Source organism: Ischnura elegans, chromosome 8 (assembly GCF_921293095.1).
Source record: "Ischnura elegans chromosome 8, ioIscEleg1.1, whole genome shotgun sequence".
NCBI classification, from domain to species: domain Eukaryota; kingdom Metazoa; phylum Arthropoda; class Insecta; order Odonata; family Coenagrionidae; genus Ischnura; species Ischnura elegans.
The window spans coordinates 22,418,321-22,436,204 of NC_060253.1; the positions used below are offsets into that span (position 1 = coordinate 22,418,321).

Sequence of the window (17,884 nt, forward strand, 5' to 3'; positions counted from 1 at the left end):
TAAACAAATTAGAAGAGCCTCCATATCCTGTTCATGAGTTCCTACTATTTAATCAGTTACAAGGTGCATTTTGGCGTTCATTCTCGCGCTGATAGATTAAGACATTAACTTGTACGAGCTGACGTACCGTCTAAAAAGCCTTAAGACCACGTTAATTTTGAAGTGCATTATTTCATAATTTATATTTTGAAAAAAATTGCCGAACGAATTTATGAGGCAAATAATGCTAGACTTTCAGATATTAACCCGTAGTACGTGCTAATGTAACCAGGCATAACACATTTGAATGAGATGGATGGATGCGTATTCGATCATGGGAAAGGCAGGGCCTTGAGACCCCTGTTGACTCCACCGGGATCTTGCGCGCAGAGTCCAGGAAAGGAAAAAGGAAAAAAAGAGAAGACGGTAGGGGGGCGTGCACGGTACTATATGTATTAAGTGGGTCAGTCGGGTGCGCGCCTTATAAGGTTTGGCGGGCGATGATGCGTCTTATAAGGCCATGTGCACCGCAGCGGCCTGTCGCCGATTTTGGCGCCGTCCGCTTGGCGGCGCCACTGGTGTCGCCGTCCTCGGCCGCGATTGGAAAATCCTCCTACCCCGTTCTCCGACAAGAGTTCGATCATTTCAGGAGTTTCACCGAGTCACACATCATCCCGAATATGGAGATGAATGCGATGTGCCAAGTGGACAAGTTTAAGGATGCGATGTGTCCCAAATGGTACTGAAATCCGAGAGAAACTGGGATCGGTCCGAAGTAACTCTGAAAATTAATCGCTTTCTTTTTCATGACCGCAATTATATAATAATGAGTTAAGTCTTGGAGTATTTATAGGTCAGGGAATGAAATGCAGTATTGCTTTTCGGCGTTTCGATATATTTCTTATATCTCCTTCAGGGCTGTGAATCACAGTGGTTTCAATAAATTAATAAATGAAGGCACGGCAGATTTTTGCAGTGTATTTTATAATAATAAAATAAAAATATAAAAAGAATTCAACTGTACTTAAATTAAGAGAATAGACAAGAATTTTGACATACCTTATTTGCACTTTGTTTACCAAAAGTAACTGAGGTAATATAATGTCATAGTTACTATCAATTTGGATTTATTTAATAAAAATAAATTTTACTGAGATGTCTGATCTTTTTTTGCAGTTATGTTTGTCTCAATCTATTAGTTTATTTTAACCATTATGATTCATAGAAGTATAAGAAATATATCGAAACGTCGGAATACAATTTTTAATTTTATTCCCAGATCTATGAATATTATAAGACGTTATACATAATTATAACTCGGAGAATGTTTGTTCGTTCGCCCTCAAGTATGACCCCAATATATAAATAGTAATGGTAGAGCAGCCGTTGAATACATACACCATCTCTTCAGCGGTTTTGACAGTGCGTTTAATACTTACAAAGGATACAAATGACGCAAGTTTTAGGGACCAGCATTACCTTCCCAGTCCAAATGAACTCTGAGAATTAGCTTTGAGGTTAGCGCACTGGGCACCAAGCCCAAAGATCGCTGGTTCGAAAGCCAATGCAGATAAAGAATTTATCCCGTTACTCACTCGATTTCGGAAAGAGCGTTTTCCCTTTTTCATGTAACTTATGGAGTGCAAGGGGGAAGGGCTACCGGCTACCTGCAGGAGTGGAAATTCCCAATAAGGCTCGGAATTCTTATGTCTGTTGTAAAACTTCATGCACATACTACCACTTCATCAAGGAAAGGATCACGACCCAAAATGGCGATAGGCCGGGCAAATTCAAACTAATTACAGGCAAGGTTAAACCGGTATATAATTACAATTCTACTTCCACAAACCTTCGTATTTGGTATCCTTACACAGGTTTCAACACTCACCTGTAAATAAAATGCGACAAAATTTTGTGTTTGAAACCGGAGTGGGTTTACCAAATACAAAGTAGTGCAGACTTTAAAAAAAATAACCTTTCTATTAAGCCTTCAAATTGAGGTGCGGTAATGTTTGTTCGTGTAACATTGAAAATACCATGTAATGATAAAGCAAATTTTATAATTTGACCGAGAAATCGTGAATTGTCTGCCAGTGCTAATCATTCATCCACGGTAACTAGTTTTTCGGAAAAAAATACAGTTCAAAAATTGTCTCCTAAGTAACGCCGTAAGGTTCTGTCTCGACTTCACAGATATTGCATCCTTAATGCCATCTAAAACTCCGGGTAATTTCAACATTTTCCTAATGTTTAGACACATCTAATTAGTCTTTCCCATTTCAAATGGGAATAGGTTAGTCATATTGTCGTATAGGTTTAATAGGTCAGGTCTATTGAGCATAGGCGGATTCGGGGGGGGGAGGGGGGGGGGGCACGTTCCCCCCTAAATCCGCGCGCTAAAAAATAGACGAGATTTTTAGTACGATTATCATTGCCTACGTTTTATTTTGTGTATTACGGAGCCTCAACCATAATTTAATTTAATACTAATAACTCTCATATCAAAATAGGGAATATTGTCTGCAGAAATTGCTGTATTTTGTTTTAAATCTCAAATATGAGAAGACCTGTAAGACTATTGTGCCCCCCACCCCCCAGAAAAAAATTCCTGAATCCGCTCCTGCAAGATAGTATCGATTCTCATCAATGGCAAGGTACAGATTGTAAAAGTGAGGATCACTGAGGGAAATCGGGGTCGACAGTTGTAGGTCAAAGAGTAGGTATAACAAGGTTGCCCACAGTTACCGATGCTTTTCAACGATTGCACTCCGAAAATGGTTAAGGAGAGACTGTAAGAACTAGAGGCTGGATAAAACTCGATTGAAACCGGTCAGATTCGCTGAAAAGCGCTTTGTTGTCTATCAACCATGGACTTCACTGACACATACAACATACATGGATGAAAAAAAAGACTTCCCTCAACACAAACACGAAATTCACGATAAAGTAAACGGACATGAACCATGGGAGAAATAAAAAGAATACAAAATTCTCAGTGGTGAGAGCATTAGAATAACAAAAATAAGATATTGGGAGGATGTAATTGACCTGAAACCTGCGAATTCCATTTTTCTCCCACTTTCTCTAGTTTAGGAAGCCATATTTTTTAAAGGTATAGGCGAAATTTTGGGGCATATAGTAACAGGTAACATAATCTCAGACAAACGTCTGTAAGGTCCACAGATTTTTAAAAATTGACATAAGTTTCGAAAAGCAATGACATTATCAAGGTAAAATAACACATGGCAAGAGCTAATTTAGACCATAAATATACTTACTCTATGTTTAGACAAAACTTTGGAGGGGGTCGGAGAAAGGTCGTCATAAATCGGGGAGGTTACAGGAGAGTGTTTGGTATTACGTACATCGTTCTTAAGGACAAAGAGCTGACGTGTTCGGCTTGAAGTTCGAGGAGACATGGCAGTATAAGTGAGGAGTGAAAGGATACAATAGGTCATTCGCGACATTTTAATTACTGCATTTACATGCGAAAAAAATTTAAAACCGCTCCGCAAAAGTCCAACTTTCTTCCATTACATTGGATGTTGAGAACCTTGACATTAAAATCACAGTCCTGATTCGAGTCTAACAAATGGTTCGCCAAATATATGGTCCTCCTCCATGACGATATTTTACGGCCAACATGCAGGGTGTCGTTAAGCGTGATTTGACCAATCCATCTTCTTCAAACGATAGCGCATGCTCGAAGGACACGGTTCTCTTGCCCGGCGATGGGTCAAGGTCACTAGAGCGCCAATGTCACCCGTCGGATTGGAGCCAAGGTCAGCGGGATCCCCCAAAGAAACCCCTAGGACTCGCTTTGCCTGCTTTCGAAGCGAATAATGGAGAAGTTTTACCAACTATTGCCTAAAGGATGCAACAATATCTGTATTTTGTCGTGTTAGGGTATATTCTCGTTTGAATAGAAAGTTATCAGTTACGTAATTATAGGGCGGGGGCAACATGGGGGATGGAAGCCCTTCAGAACCGTCTCAAAAATCTTTTCCATTTAAAATAATATTTCTCCTCCATTGCAGTGATGGAAAACCCAAGTACTTGTGAACATTCGAAAAAAAAATTAAATATTTCAATGTTGTTTTTTCTACTCCATATTCGTGTAATAAAGAAAATTTTCGTGTATGTATTACTTCTCGGTGTGGTTTGCTATTCGATTGGAGTCATTCTTCCCAAAGTCCAAGATACGCCTCTGAACGAAATCATCAATGATCAAACAACCTGAAATCTTATATTACGGGCATGTTTATCCCACGTACCCTGAATATTTCAAGGCGACAGCGCGTATTTCAAACGACGATTCCCAAAGCACATGGAAGACATTATACATGATAGACCCTTCGATTTTCTCAAACTCTCGACTCACAATTTCTTACGCCGCCCATCCAAGTAAATTAAAAGCTGTTTAATGAGTCTAAGTTCTTTCCGAGCATTCATCTACCGATTTCGTGGTAAGGAGAAATTGCAATTTATCCACCATCCATAAATATGGCTACCGTAACGCTATTATTTCCAGGTTTAATATACAATCAATTTATTCCTTGACCACTAAGATAAGATAGTTTCTCGTCTTCTTTTTTGAGCTATGGTCATTGCTATGGAAAATTGAATTCTTCGCCAACGTTTCGATAAATTTATTTATCATCTTCAGCGCTTAGAATTTTTTTTATGAACATTGGAAATTTAAAAAATTCCTTATAAAAAACATTAATTTATAGAAACGTAGTGGAAGAATGGAGCTTTCTAGTTCTATGACCATAAGGGCCCCCGCGCACTGGCAACTTTTACGAAGCAACTATTTAGTTGCTTTGAGGAAGTCCCTATGGAACACACGGCAGTTGCGGCAACTAAAAAGTTGCCCGTGCGCGGGGCCACAGTCAATTTCGTGTGTTTCATTTGAACATCCACAGAGCAACTAAATAGTTGCTTTGTAAAAGTTGCCAGTGCGCGGGGGCCCTAAGACTAAAAAGAAGATGCTGAGACAACTATGTTATCCTTTCCCATATTCTAGGAAATTTTTTCGACACATAGGCAAATTTCCTAGAGAGAAAAGTAGAAACAACAGTAAGAAGTGATTAAAATATATCTTCATAGAATAGTACCTCGGCCTGGGAATTATTTTTAAGCGTTTTTTGTCGAAAAAACCACATCGCATTCGTATAAAGGCTTTCTTTTATTGTTGTTCCCTGCACATGGACTTGACGACGGAATCTATTTATGGTTATATATATATAGCAACAAACTTAGGAAAAAAAATCATTAGTACTATTAATGGCACTGGAAATTGTTTTGAAACGATAGGACGCACTTCATTGCTAACATTCAAGCTATATTTTGGGCGAAACTAAAGTTAGTCAAATCAACACCACTTCATTGATTCCATTGAACATTTCAGATATATATTTAAACTCGTTAATTTATGCGTTAAACTATCAAAAAATCGATAATGGTACGAAAAACTCATGCAAGTTATTTCTCTCTTTCTAGACTAAAATCCAAAAAACTTCATCATGTGTGACGAAGATGTTGCCGCACTCGTCGTGGACAATGGCTCCGGAATGTGCAAAGCTGGTTTCGCCGGCGACGACGCCCCAAGGGCCGTGTTCCCGTCCATCGTGGGCCGTCCCCGATACCAGGTGAGCACACACAACAAGATGCACTCTGAGATCAGCCGACAAGGTGAGAGGCTATAAAAATCTCAATGGTAAAAGATTGCTGACGCTACCCGTGACGTGCAGCGCGTCTAATGTAGATCGATACGAATGTTCTGTATTGCTACTTGAGTGCAACACCTAAAGTCGATTTTTCATGCACATAGTTTGCATAATCTATTTTTTAATCTTTAAATGCCCAATTTAAATTTGATTATAACGGAAATTGGAATTCTAAGGTTCAAAAGCAAACTTTAAACTCTATTAACTGGGTGTTTTTGCGCGTAGCAAACATTAAACTGGCATGGTAGGGTTAACTGCAATCCTACATCATTTTATTTCCAATTTTTATGCTGAAAAGTTTCAACCCAACAGTACCGACCTATTTCAAAATTTGCAATGCATTGGGTTTGAAAAAATACATCTGACAAGTTCGTAAGATAAAATTATCGAATGAAAAATTCCTCTCGTAATAAGTAGATCATTTTTTATAGAATCGACTTTTTTCAACAGTTGCGTAGACATATAAATTGAATCTAAAAATTTTACATTTTAAAAGTTTCTGAGATAAAATCATCAAATTTGAGATTCAGAAAAAAAGTCTCCAGTAATTACTCTAAAAATGTGAAGATTAGCGCTTAAGAATTTAGCAATTAACAGGTTGCGAAAATGACCTGGAGCGTGAGTGAATTTTTGGTGCTCATTATCCTCATGAATTATTAAGTACATTTAATATTAACTGTGACTGTTTTCCGCAGGGAATAATGGTTGGTATGGGTCAGAAGGACAGCTACGTTGGCGACGAGGCGCAGTCGAAGAGAGGAATCCTGACGGTCAAGTACCCCATCGAGCACGGCATCGTCACCAACTGGGATGACATGGAGAAGATCTGGCACCACACCTTCTACAACGAACTGCGAGTGGCACCCGAGGAGCACCCGGTGCTGCTCACCGAGGCCCCCCTCAACCCAAAGGCCAACCGGGAGAAGATGACGCAGGTAAGAGCGAAACGTCTATCAAATTAATTCATTTATGGGCACAAATATCGATTTTCTATACTGAAAGTGCGTGAATACCCCGAAGGAAAAATCATTTGGCTCAACTGGGTTCGAATCCCGGTGATATACGAGAAAGTAACTAGCGATGACGAAGGTACACATCTGACTATTTCGTTGACATTCCTTGAATAATCCCTACAAATGGTTATTCAAAGATGTGCCTTTCCGGGATTGCTTTACCGGCATAAAATATTAAAATTTAAATTATCATGGATTCAAAAACAGATCTCACGAATTCACGCTAGGTATTCAGAATTCATTTACGCACTGAGTCACCTTTTTGGATAGTTGCTAAGGGCTCGCTGATTTCTGGGGAGGGGAGTATTACAAGTGGGCTACCACCACCCTCCCCCCCCAAAATGATTGAAAAAATAAATGATTAGGTATCTACCACAGTCTGAATGAGATAAATGCATCTTACACATGGGCTTTGCCTTCAGTGATACTGTGTCATGTATTATTAAGCGTAAATATTAAAATTAAATCTATCATGGATTGTAAATGTCAAAATTTATATACCCCAAACAAGCATTGCCTCACAAATCGATTCGTCCATCGGTGGGGCAATGCACATTTGTTGGATAATTAGTTGGTAAAATTCCAGATCAAATGACCCCAAATGGATATCTGATAGGCTGATTCCAATGATTTCACAATAGTTTGTATACATGTTCCTTATTTTGATTTAAATTTGATGTCCTTTCAAGGGCCTACCCAGGATCAAAACTAGGGTGGGGGGCAAGCCATGGTTGTTCAAGTTGTAAGTAAGATTTAAGCATGGAAAAGGTGAATAAAATCAACATTTTAAGGAAAGTAACTGTAAAAGCTCTTTATTAGTTTTTAAAATTATTTGCTCGAAAAAGTATTATTTTCCTAAAAGACATTTGCAATTTGCTTCTCGGGAATTAGCTGAGCCCTCCTGCCCCTCGCTGGGTACGCCCATGTGTCCATTTATTTCAATTCTCACTATAAAAGAGATGTGGCAGTGTGTTAATAAACCTATTTAGAAGTATTTTAATTCGGTAACATTTCAATTTCCCACAATAATATTGAAGTTGAGAAAGAGCATAATCCTGATAATATAAATGGGAACTATGCATTAAAATTTCTAATATTTTTTGTTTAGATCATGTTTGAGACCTTCAACGCCCCAGCCATGTACGTGGCCATTCAAGCAGTCCTCTCCCTGTACGCATCTGGAAGAACCACTGGTATCGTCCTGGATTCTGGTGATGGTGTCTCACACACTGTACCCATCTATGAAGGTATGGATATAAGGTCATTAGCCAAATATATTCTAGCAATGGCATCAATTAGTAAAGGAGAGTACATTACTTATTTTGATACAGATTCTCAGCTTCAGCTAATTTCATTTAATTAACCTAACAGTGGCGATACAAACAACTGCCGCCTAACTAGTTACTTAGGTCTCTTTGACCAATTCTGAGTATGTGTTCCAGTGGCGTAACTATGGGGGGGGGGGGGGAATGAGAGGATGTATCCCCCCCCTCCAAAGCCTCTGAGAAATTAAAAAATTATATGAAAATCTTGTCTGGATTTGATGTATAATAACTGCATCTACTAAAAGTTAAATTTTAAGTGCCAAAATGATGTAAAATACATTTTCAGGCATGTTATTTTTCAAACCCTTTCCTGAATACTCTGTTTCCTGGGGGGGTAGCCCCAAATAAACCCCCTTAACCCCCCCAAAAGCCTCCATATCACCCCGCAAAGCTCCCTCATCCCCCCCTTAAGCATACTCCTAGTTATGCCACTGACGTGTTCCATTTACCTTCGAAAAAAAGCTCCTAAGTTCTGAATAAGATAATAAGAGCCTTGTCTACAATACAATGGTCTCAATTTCAATGGAAAGCTTAAAAATATATACAGCTCATTCTTCTTATGAAATTAAGGTAGTTCATTTTTTATTTATTTAAAAGCTAAAACCCAGTGACCTTCCAATATAATACAATAACATATATTTACCATGCCATTATTTTTACAGATTTATGAAAACCCATTAAATTGAAGATCTATCAAACCAAAAGAGTTTTGCATTTTTATTAAATATCAGTTATCTGTGGTCTGTATTTTTAGCATGCCGTTGTGATATGTGTAGGGAACACATAAGCTTGAATTCCATGCACAGTCTTTCTTGAGAAATTTGATGTCCGATTACCCCACTGATCAGAACCACCAATGACGTTCACCTCAAAGACTACCCTAGCACTTTCTGCCAAAAAGGACCCTTGTTCTCCCTATCAAAAATATACAACAAATTACCGTATGATATCAAATGTCTTCCACCTACACCATTCAAGAATGCTTTGAAGAAACATTTAATGGAAAACAACTACTATAGCCTTAAGGATTTTATGTTGGGCTCTGAATAATATTTGCCCATCAGCCACAAATATTTTAACTTATCCTTTAAACTTTAAAAATTGTAAATATTATATTACTTCATTTATTTGTAACTATTACTTTTTATTTTGACAACTTCCAATGTCACCGGTACATATGTGCTCTCTAGGAACAATAAAAATTATTATTATCACAATCAGCAGTAACATTAGTGAACAAGTTCATTCTGGTGGAATAGATTTTTTTCTCACGGATGACTTCTTTTTCTCTACCATTACAGGATACGCCCTTCCACACGCCATCCTCAGGTTGGACTTGGCTGGACGTGATCTGACCGACTACTTGATGAAGATCCTCACCGAACGTGGATACAGCTTCACAACTACAGCTGAGCGGGAAATTGTCCGAGACGTCAAGGAGAAGCTGTGCTACGTGGCACTGGACTTTGAGCAAGAGATGGCCACTGCTGCTTCCTCATCTTCTCTCGAGAAGTCATACGAATTGCCTGATGGTCAGGTGAGTCTCAAGTCATCACATGCTTACTTTTCTTCATAAATTTGACAATTCCCTCACATAATTCCTCTTTAATCGATGGGTGGAGTGCCAAAAGAAGAAACTGGGTTCAGTCACAGTTACTTTTTTATAATAAGTATCAAGTGACAGTTAAAACTTCAAAAAGTAATTAGCTACATACTTTTAATAAAACCTTTTGAAAATGGCACACAAGATTCATGCAGGAAGATTGAATGTTCCCAAAGAATAAAATTTTAACACATCACTATTGGTATTACAATTACTTGTTGAAGTACGTCAATTCACACAAGTTTCTTGAAATAATCAAGTCAGTAGAATTAAAATGGAGGAGCAACAATTACTTTCAAAAAGCAAGTAAAGCAAACTTAGATTACAAGTAATAATTACACTAGTTTATAAGTAGCGATTACAAGTAAAATTTTTTTTTTCCAAAGAAACTTGTTAACAACTTTATTTGCAATATACAGCAAAAAGAAAATATGATACAATGCCTTGCATGAAAATCATTACATGATCCTATCTTTTGTTTTTTACAATTAAATCATAAATACATAAGTGGAAAAATAATCCGAACAAAAATACAATCTTGTATACATATTCATATAGCAAATGAATAATTACATTTTAAGTCCTCCCGAGCCACTGGCTCTTCAGGAGGTGCTTATGTAAACAAACATATAGAGGGCAAATTAAACTCATCATGACAATTGATCATTAAACTTATAACTAGAAAAATAACTAAGAAATTATTTTACACTAATTATACATATTTACAAAATTTGTAAGTAAAAAATAATGATTTTACATTAGTTTTTTGTATTATTTTTCAAGTAACATTTTCTTACAATTTCGTTTTAATTAGGAATAGGTTGTTATATTTTGTATTTTGTGGTTTACATAATTGATCAGTGTTGGTACTTTTAACATTCTCATTCCATAGTTGGTGTAGGATTTAGGAATTTCATACAGCTCTTTACCTCTCAGAATCATTTCAAATTTGTTTACTTTCTTAATTTTATATTTATTACTAAAGTAATTTGCTGTAATTAGTATGTACTCATAAAGTTGATTTAAGGGTAGAACACCTATGTCCTTATACACCAGTTTAATATCAGGTACCTCTGTATAGTTTTCTAAATTATGTTTACATCTGTAGATTGTTTTGACTATTCTATTTTGGGAATTAATAAGAGGGATTTTATGAACATTTGCAGTATTACCCCAGACTGTCAGACCATATCTTATTAGTGATTCTACCAGAGCATAATAAATATTTAATAGAATATTAGAATTAACATATGGTTTGATATGGTACATTTGGTAAGATATTTTTTTTAACTTATATATGCATAACTTTTGATTTTTTATTATTAATTAATAAATCGTGGTCATGAGACCATTGAGAGATTGAGTTTAAATCGTTTTGCATTTTTTGTTGTGCTATGTCAAAATCTTTGTGCGTACAGATTAATCCCAGACAGCACACATGCTACTGTATACATTAAATATACGTATACGTAGTGTATAACATGCGTATACAGTAGAAGATACACGTATAATGTATACGTATAAAAACCTTCTACCCACCATCTACCAAATGTATATAACGCAGCAAATGTCCTCCTACCACGCATATACAGTATACGTATACAGTATACAAGACATATATATATACAGTATACAAGACGTATATATGTATGAAAGCAGAAAATTACTGCAGAATTCCAGGTTTTCTAGGGAAATTTTACTAAATTCCAGGTCAATCTTACGAGATAAAAGCTATGTATATGAATTTTACAACACTACATTTACTTAATACTTTTAATTAATTCTATAATTATGTATTGTCCTAATTAAAATTCTTACATTTTTAAAAGAAATTATTCACTTATTTTATGAATGCAACACTTGGAATATCAACAAATTTGTCAAAATTGTAAAAGTTATCTAAACAGTGTTTGCACTCATAAAGTGCAATTTAAAATGCAATCAATGCATTTTGAAGCATGCATGTAAGTATATAAAATAGGCCTGAAAATTGGCCTTGCACTGACAAATTTCATGTGAAACGAGTTTGAAATAAAAGATTTTAAATGCAAAGCAGGAGCAAAAATTCATGGATATTTTTAGTGACAAAAAATCATGCATATTTCCAGATTCCCAATCACTAAACACCCTGAGTATATTTTTCTTCATTGAGCAAAATCCTGAATGCAGCTGTTGACATACACTGCCGTATTAAAACTGAAATTAAAGTAGCAAAACGAAAACTAAATCTCTGTTCTGGTGCCAGTGTAAATTTAGTGCAAGCGTGGAAGTACTAGTACATTCATTTTGTCATTTAGTGTGAGTAACATCTCCAGCATTTCAGAGTGTTTACGTACATTTGAGAACATCCTGTCTAAGCAGCAGAGAGCGTTCATAAACATAATGTAACATGCTAGTGTGTTTTGCATTGTTCTGTGGGAACACTTACCAGTTTGTTTGAGACTTCTTGCTGACAATAAAGTGAATAGAGAAAAAAATCTGTGAGATTCAGGTCTTACAGGGTCTACAGAGGAAATGGAAAACACATGTGTGCTGTTAAAACAAAATAATTATATTTAACTAAATATTACACATTTTTACTAATATACCACACAATCTCAGAAATACATAAGATATTGAATTCATTAGACACAATAAAGGGGCCAAGCCCGGATGGTAAACCACATTTTGTGCTTAATTATCGTCAAGAGGTTTTAGTGGATCCTCTCACAGTATTATTTAATCAGTCTATTCATCCAATGTAAAAAAACATCTTATCGTATGAGTAAATTCACTAAGCATAGTAAGTTAAAAGTCAATTTAAGAAGTAGTAAGAATTTAGATGTCAAATATAACTAGACAAATATTTTCTGAATATTTTGATGAGTGTTGATAAATAACAAATACCGTTAGAAATGCCTTTATTCAATGTAAACGAAAATAAAGACCAATAGGATCAATATCAATGTTTTTGCCTGATTATCCTTCCTTAATGTCACAAGAATCCATGAAGAACAAGCTCACTTTTCCTCGTATTTCTTCATCATTGGCAATTTGGAAAAGTCTTCCTTTCTACACCTGTAAATAATATCACATAAACTTTATTAGAATCTATTAGTGATACATCTAATTTGTCTAGTTAAAGTAAGTCATTTTGTTAAAAAGTAATCTCTATTGATGTGATTTTCCCTTAAGCTATATAAATACCAACTATCAACAAAGGATATTTCGAAAAAATTCCCCATCAGTTCTATATGTAAAAAACGATAAGTTATTCACCTTGAATAATCGAAGTACTAAATTGATTTGAGAATTTAATTCTTAACAATTTAAAACCGATTTGTCTAAACCTAAAGAGTGAAATACCCTCTGATCTCCAACAAATATGATTACATTTTAAAGGAAGCAACACTAATGGCACAACAGCCAATTAAAAAAATGTAAATAACTTTAAATGACTTAATAAATAGTAAAGTCGAGAAATGTTTGTTCACATTCCTCCCACACTACGGCGATTAAATGCGTCAAGCACATAAATAAATTAAAGTTTACGCAAATGCAAAGTTTTTCAATCAATAGAAGATGGATCCCTCAGTCTCAGAAAGTGTGAGAAGGTTGAAAATATTAAGAATTTGCGTCATTTAAGAAAGAAAAATGTGGCAATGGCAACACTTCTACTTACCCAGATTGTGATGAAGGAAGCAAAAGTAGCACTTCAGCGGATGATAAACTTTCATTGGACAAGTTTCGCAAACAGCAAACACAACACTACAAAAGTTAAGTTATAACGGTAATTGATTGCCTAGGTGCAGGTGAAACAAGTAAATGAAGAACTTAAGAGGCTGATAAACTTCGGCAGGATCAATTTCGCAAACGACGAACACAACACAGTGAACGCAACATTATTCGCGTGGTCTTTGATTGTGAAAGCGGTTATGGACTAGTGATGGGTCGATCATGAACGATTCGATCAAAAAGATTGAATCACTAGGTGAATCAAATGACTCATGATTCATTTCGTTAAACAAGTCGATCATCAATCATCAATCACTCCGACTTCCGGTTTCATATCAATCATCTCGGTTTCCGGTTTGATTCAAAATTTGGAACGACCGATGCTTAATCTCTTTTCGTCAGGGCAGAAATAGTTGTGATAAAATTAAATACTATGTTATGAAGAACTGAATACTTGTGTAATCTTTTTCTTAAATGTTTTCCAGCAGTTATCAGAATTAATAACACCAATACACGTAAAAGGAAAATATTAAGATGACTCCTGTAGGAGAACGTTAAGAAGTAGAAGTTAAAGCTGGTTATATTTTATTGTGCCGTTCATAAAATTATCCTGCAGATCAGATTCATGCATAGTGTGTGGTGTATTTTGTGTTATATTTTGATCAACTATAGTTAGAAATTATTTTATTAGTGTTAAGAAACTGTGGCAGTTTCGCCTTCCCAAATATTTTCATGACACTGCTTCCTTCATTTTTGCAATCTAATTTACTCATCTAGGAATTCACAATTAAAATAGTATATGAAATGATAAAATGGATAGCAATCAGCGTTACCAATGCTCTTAGCAGATGAGGCAGTATTTATTCGATTATTCAAAGTGATTTATTACATCCATTGATTGAGTCTTTTCGATCTTGATTCCTTTTGAGTCTTTTCGATCATGATTCCTTTTGAGTCTTTTCAATCATGACTCCTTTGAGTCTTTTCGATCATAGTGATTGAATCTTGATTTGAGTCTTTTCGATCATAGTGATTGAATCTTGATTTGAGTCTTTTCGATCATAGTGATTGAATCAATTGATTGAATCACTTATGTGACTCGAGTCAAAATGATTGAATCACTAAAATGATCGACTTTGCCCATCACTATTATGGACGCATTTACGTTTGCATATGTTTGTATCTGTGGAAATCGACAACTGGTGGAATCGACTATCGACGGAATCCACTATCGATAGGTCGAAATCACGGGCGGGAGTCCAAATCTTGGCATTCAAAAAAATTAAGTTTCGCGTTATGACTCGAGGAATAAATTCCACTGAAAAATATCTTTTTTGTTTCATCGCCTCAGTAGATAAAAAAGCACGATTGAAATCACATTTCGAAGAGCATTTTTCTTTATGAAAAGAGGGACTTTTCATGGCAGGATTTTTTACATCTTAAGGCAGTTCATTGATTTTTTAAATTAATCTGGATTTCTTAATAATCCAGGCGGACGGCGTTCTTGGGTGTTCCGAACAGAAATGATAAAACACTCCCCAGTACCGTTATCAGCCTCCTTCATTTTTGCCAGGGCTGCCTGAAGCCAACCGGGGAAAATAAATTCACTGATGAATCAGTTTAAAGATATTAAATGAGACGACGTCTTTATCCAATGAAACCAGAAGGAGAATAAGAAGAGAGTAGCGGCTCGAGCCGATACCTTTACAAAGAATGAAGATACATGTACAAACGTAATTATTTGCTTTGCCAACCTCGCTGCCGTGAATGACACCTGCCCTTTGCGAACAGGTCCCACTCCATGTTTTCAGGGAAGAGTTAGCTGGTAAGGTTTTCCAACTAAATTCCAACAGTGTTTTTCACGTGACACCATCACGTGGACTACCATTCGTCTGGCTCCTACCCTTCCACATAGTTGGCGTGAGTGGCCCTTCCTGAGGTAATTTAGATTTATTCCTGTCAGTGTAGCTCTTGGGGTCATAGGAGCACGCTAGTAACGGAAAGGTTTTAGCCCATTGGAAAGGACGCTGTGTATACTGAAGGCTACATATGGAAATAGTATACGGACAGAGTAACCTTTAAAGGACACTAATTGTTTACTAATGGCTACACAGTAGCGGATACAGAAAAAAACTCTAAAGGGGGGCGTAAAAGATATCTTGACCAACCTTTACTTTTATCCTAAAAAAATAATCAAGTCACATGCAAAGTTTAAGAAAGTGTTATTTGAACTGATTATACGCACATGAAATACAAAGCCATCTTATGACATAAAAAAGTTAAAATTGTAGTCCTGCAATGTTTGGTTATGCGGGCGGCCAGGAAAGGGTTGGGGGGCGCGCCTCCCATATGCATCCGCCACTGAGATTACATATGGAAACAGTATATGAAAGGTATACGTATACCTCTCAGATACTGTTTCCATATGTAGCACATACGTATACAGTATATGAAAGGTATACAGATACCTTTCATATACTGTATACGTATACGCTTCAGGATACTGTTTATGTATACCTAGAATCTAAAACATGTATACAGATTCTCAAGGAAACAGTATACACCTGGTATACTTACGGTATACGTATACCGTTACCAGTGTGCTGTCTGGGATGCTACATCATCAGCATATAAAATTACCCTGCTATGCTTAATGCGTGAGAAAATACCATTTATGTAAATTGTAAAGAGAATAGGGCCTAATATAGAGCCTTGGGGGACACCATGATTCAGATTTTTCTTATAACTTGTAATATCACCCAACTTAACAATGATCTGTCTCCCTGTGAGATAACTTTTGAACCCTTAGTGGATATTTCCTCTGATACCAATATTATAAAGAATGTGAAGTAAAATTTTTATATTAACAGTATCAAAGGCCTTGCTGTAGTCAATAAAAGTTAATAGTATTTCATTTTTCCTATCCAGGTTGAAATTTACAATTTCTGAAAAAAGTTCTAATGCATCCTTGGTCCCTTTTCCCTCTTGGAAACCAAATTGTAGCTTGTTAATTATTTCATTTTTATTTAAAAATGAAATCAAGTAGTTAGCAACATACTGTTCAACAATTTTACTCAAAGAGGGAAGAATAGAGATTGGTCTACAGTTGTTCAAGTCAATAAATGAACCCTCTTTATGAATTGGTTTTACTATAGCTGTTAAAAACTATAAAAATACCTGAAATGTACATAATTGTTACCCATAACTATGTTAATTTTGCTCTCCTCGCTGCCTAGCATCAACCAAAGATGCCAACTTTATTACCCTAAGTAATGATATGCAATGGAATCTTAATCTTGTTTTATATCCTGACCATGACTTTCGTTTCTTTGACTGCAGGTGATCACGATCGGGAACGAGCGCTTCCGTTGCCCCGAGGCCATGTTCCAGCCCTCGTTCCTCGGAATGGAATCCTGCGGCATCCACGAGACCACCTACAATTCGATCATGAAGTGCGACGTGGACATCAGGAAGGACCTGTACGCCAACACGGTGCTCTCAGGAGGCACCACCATGTACCCGGGCATCGCGGACCGTATGCAGAAGGAGATCACGGCCCTGGCCCCATCCACCATGAAGATCAAGATCATCGCACCCCCAGAGCGTAAGTACTCTGTCTGGATCGGAGGCTCCATCCTTGCGTCGCTGTCTACCTTCCAGCAGATGTGGATCTCCAAGCAAGAGTACGACGAGTCCGGCCCATCCATCGTGCACAGGAAGTGCTTCTAAATCCTGTTCTTCTCAGAAACAAAGTCTCCTCCAATACATCGGAAAACACTCTGCCCGAGTCGATTCCAGAGAGAGAATGGAGTTTGATCATTACACATCAGAAGAAGGATTCGGAGTCATTGTTCTTGTTTGGAGGTTTTTTCAACTCGTGGGCAATATTACTGCCTTTTTTTCCTAAAACGATCAAACTTCTTTTTTTACTACATAAAGGTTCCTGTTCTATGCATTTTCTCACTATTGGGGTACCCTGAACCTCTTCTTGGAAATATGAAAGTATGGTGATGTTGGTGTGCTTTCCTGATGAAAGGTCATCCTACATTGTTTTGATTTCATGCTGATCATCATGTACTAGCTTCATTTCAGCCAGCACAACTTCATGGCTATTAGTCATCCTCAATTTATTTATGATTTTTCATCCATGACTCACTGGTCACTACATTTCTGGTTGCATTCTTGGGTGATCATTTTATCGCTTATGGTCACTAGGGAACAAAAACTCAAGATAAAATCAAATATGCGAATTTAAATTGGACTCCAAGAAGATGTTTGTTTCCTTAATTTGTAGCCCAAAGGGGGCGTGAGATGCAGCTATTTAAATGTTACCACAAAAACAAATCTATTTTTCCTAATGGGGAAAAAATATCAATGCCCATTACAATGTAACTTTTGTACATGAAAAAAGAGATTTCAATCAGAAGATGTTGTGTATGAAATGTGTAAATTAATATCAAACTATATTTTTATTTATTACCTAGTTTACTTTGAATTGAAAATAAAAACATTAAAATTAAA

The 17,884-nt window shown here is 36.5% G+C and overlaps 1 protein-coding gene across 2 annotated transcripts in view; it reads left to right on the top strand.

Moving 5' to 3' along the window:
- Positions 1-17,884, top strand: part of LOC124163453 (actin-5C-like) — a 32,948-nt gene extending 15,064 nt beyond the window's left edge. The window contains exons 1-6 of one of the 2 annotated variants that reach the window (XM_046540373.1): positions 5,229-5,343; positions 5,482-5,630; positions 6,404-6,643; positions 7,830-7,968; positions 9,348-9,583; positions 16,703-17,884. In XM_046540373.1, coding sequence (XP_046396329.1) covers positions 5,505-5,630; positions 6,404-6,643; positions 7,830-7,968; positions 9,348-9,583; positions 16,703-17,092 — 1,131 coding nt within the window. In that variant the 5' untranslated portion in view covers positions 5,229-5,343; positions 5,482-5,504 and the 3' untranslated portion in view covers positions 17,093-17,884. Of the gene's footprint in view, positions 1-5,228; positions 5,344-5,481; positions 5,631-6,403; positions 6,644-7,829; positions 7,969-9,347; positions 9,584-16,702 lie in introns of those variants that run through there. The other variant, XM_046540372.1, reaches the window with a different exon arrangement.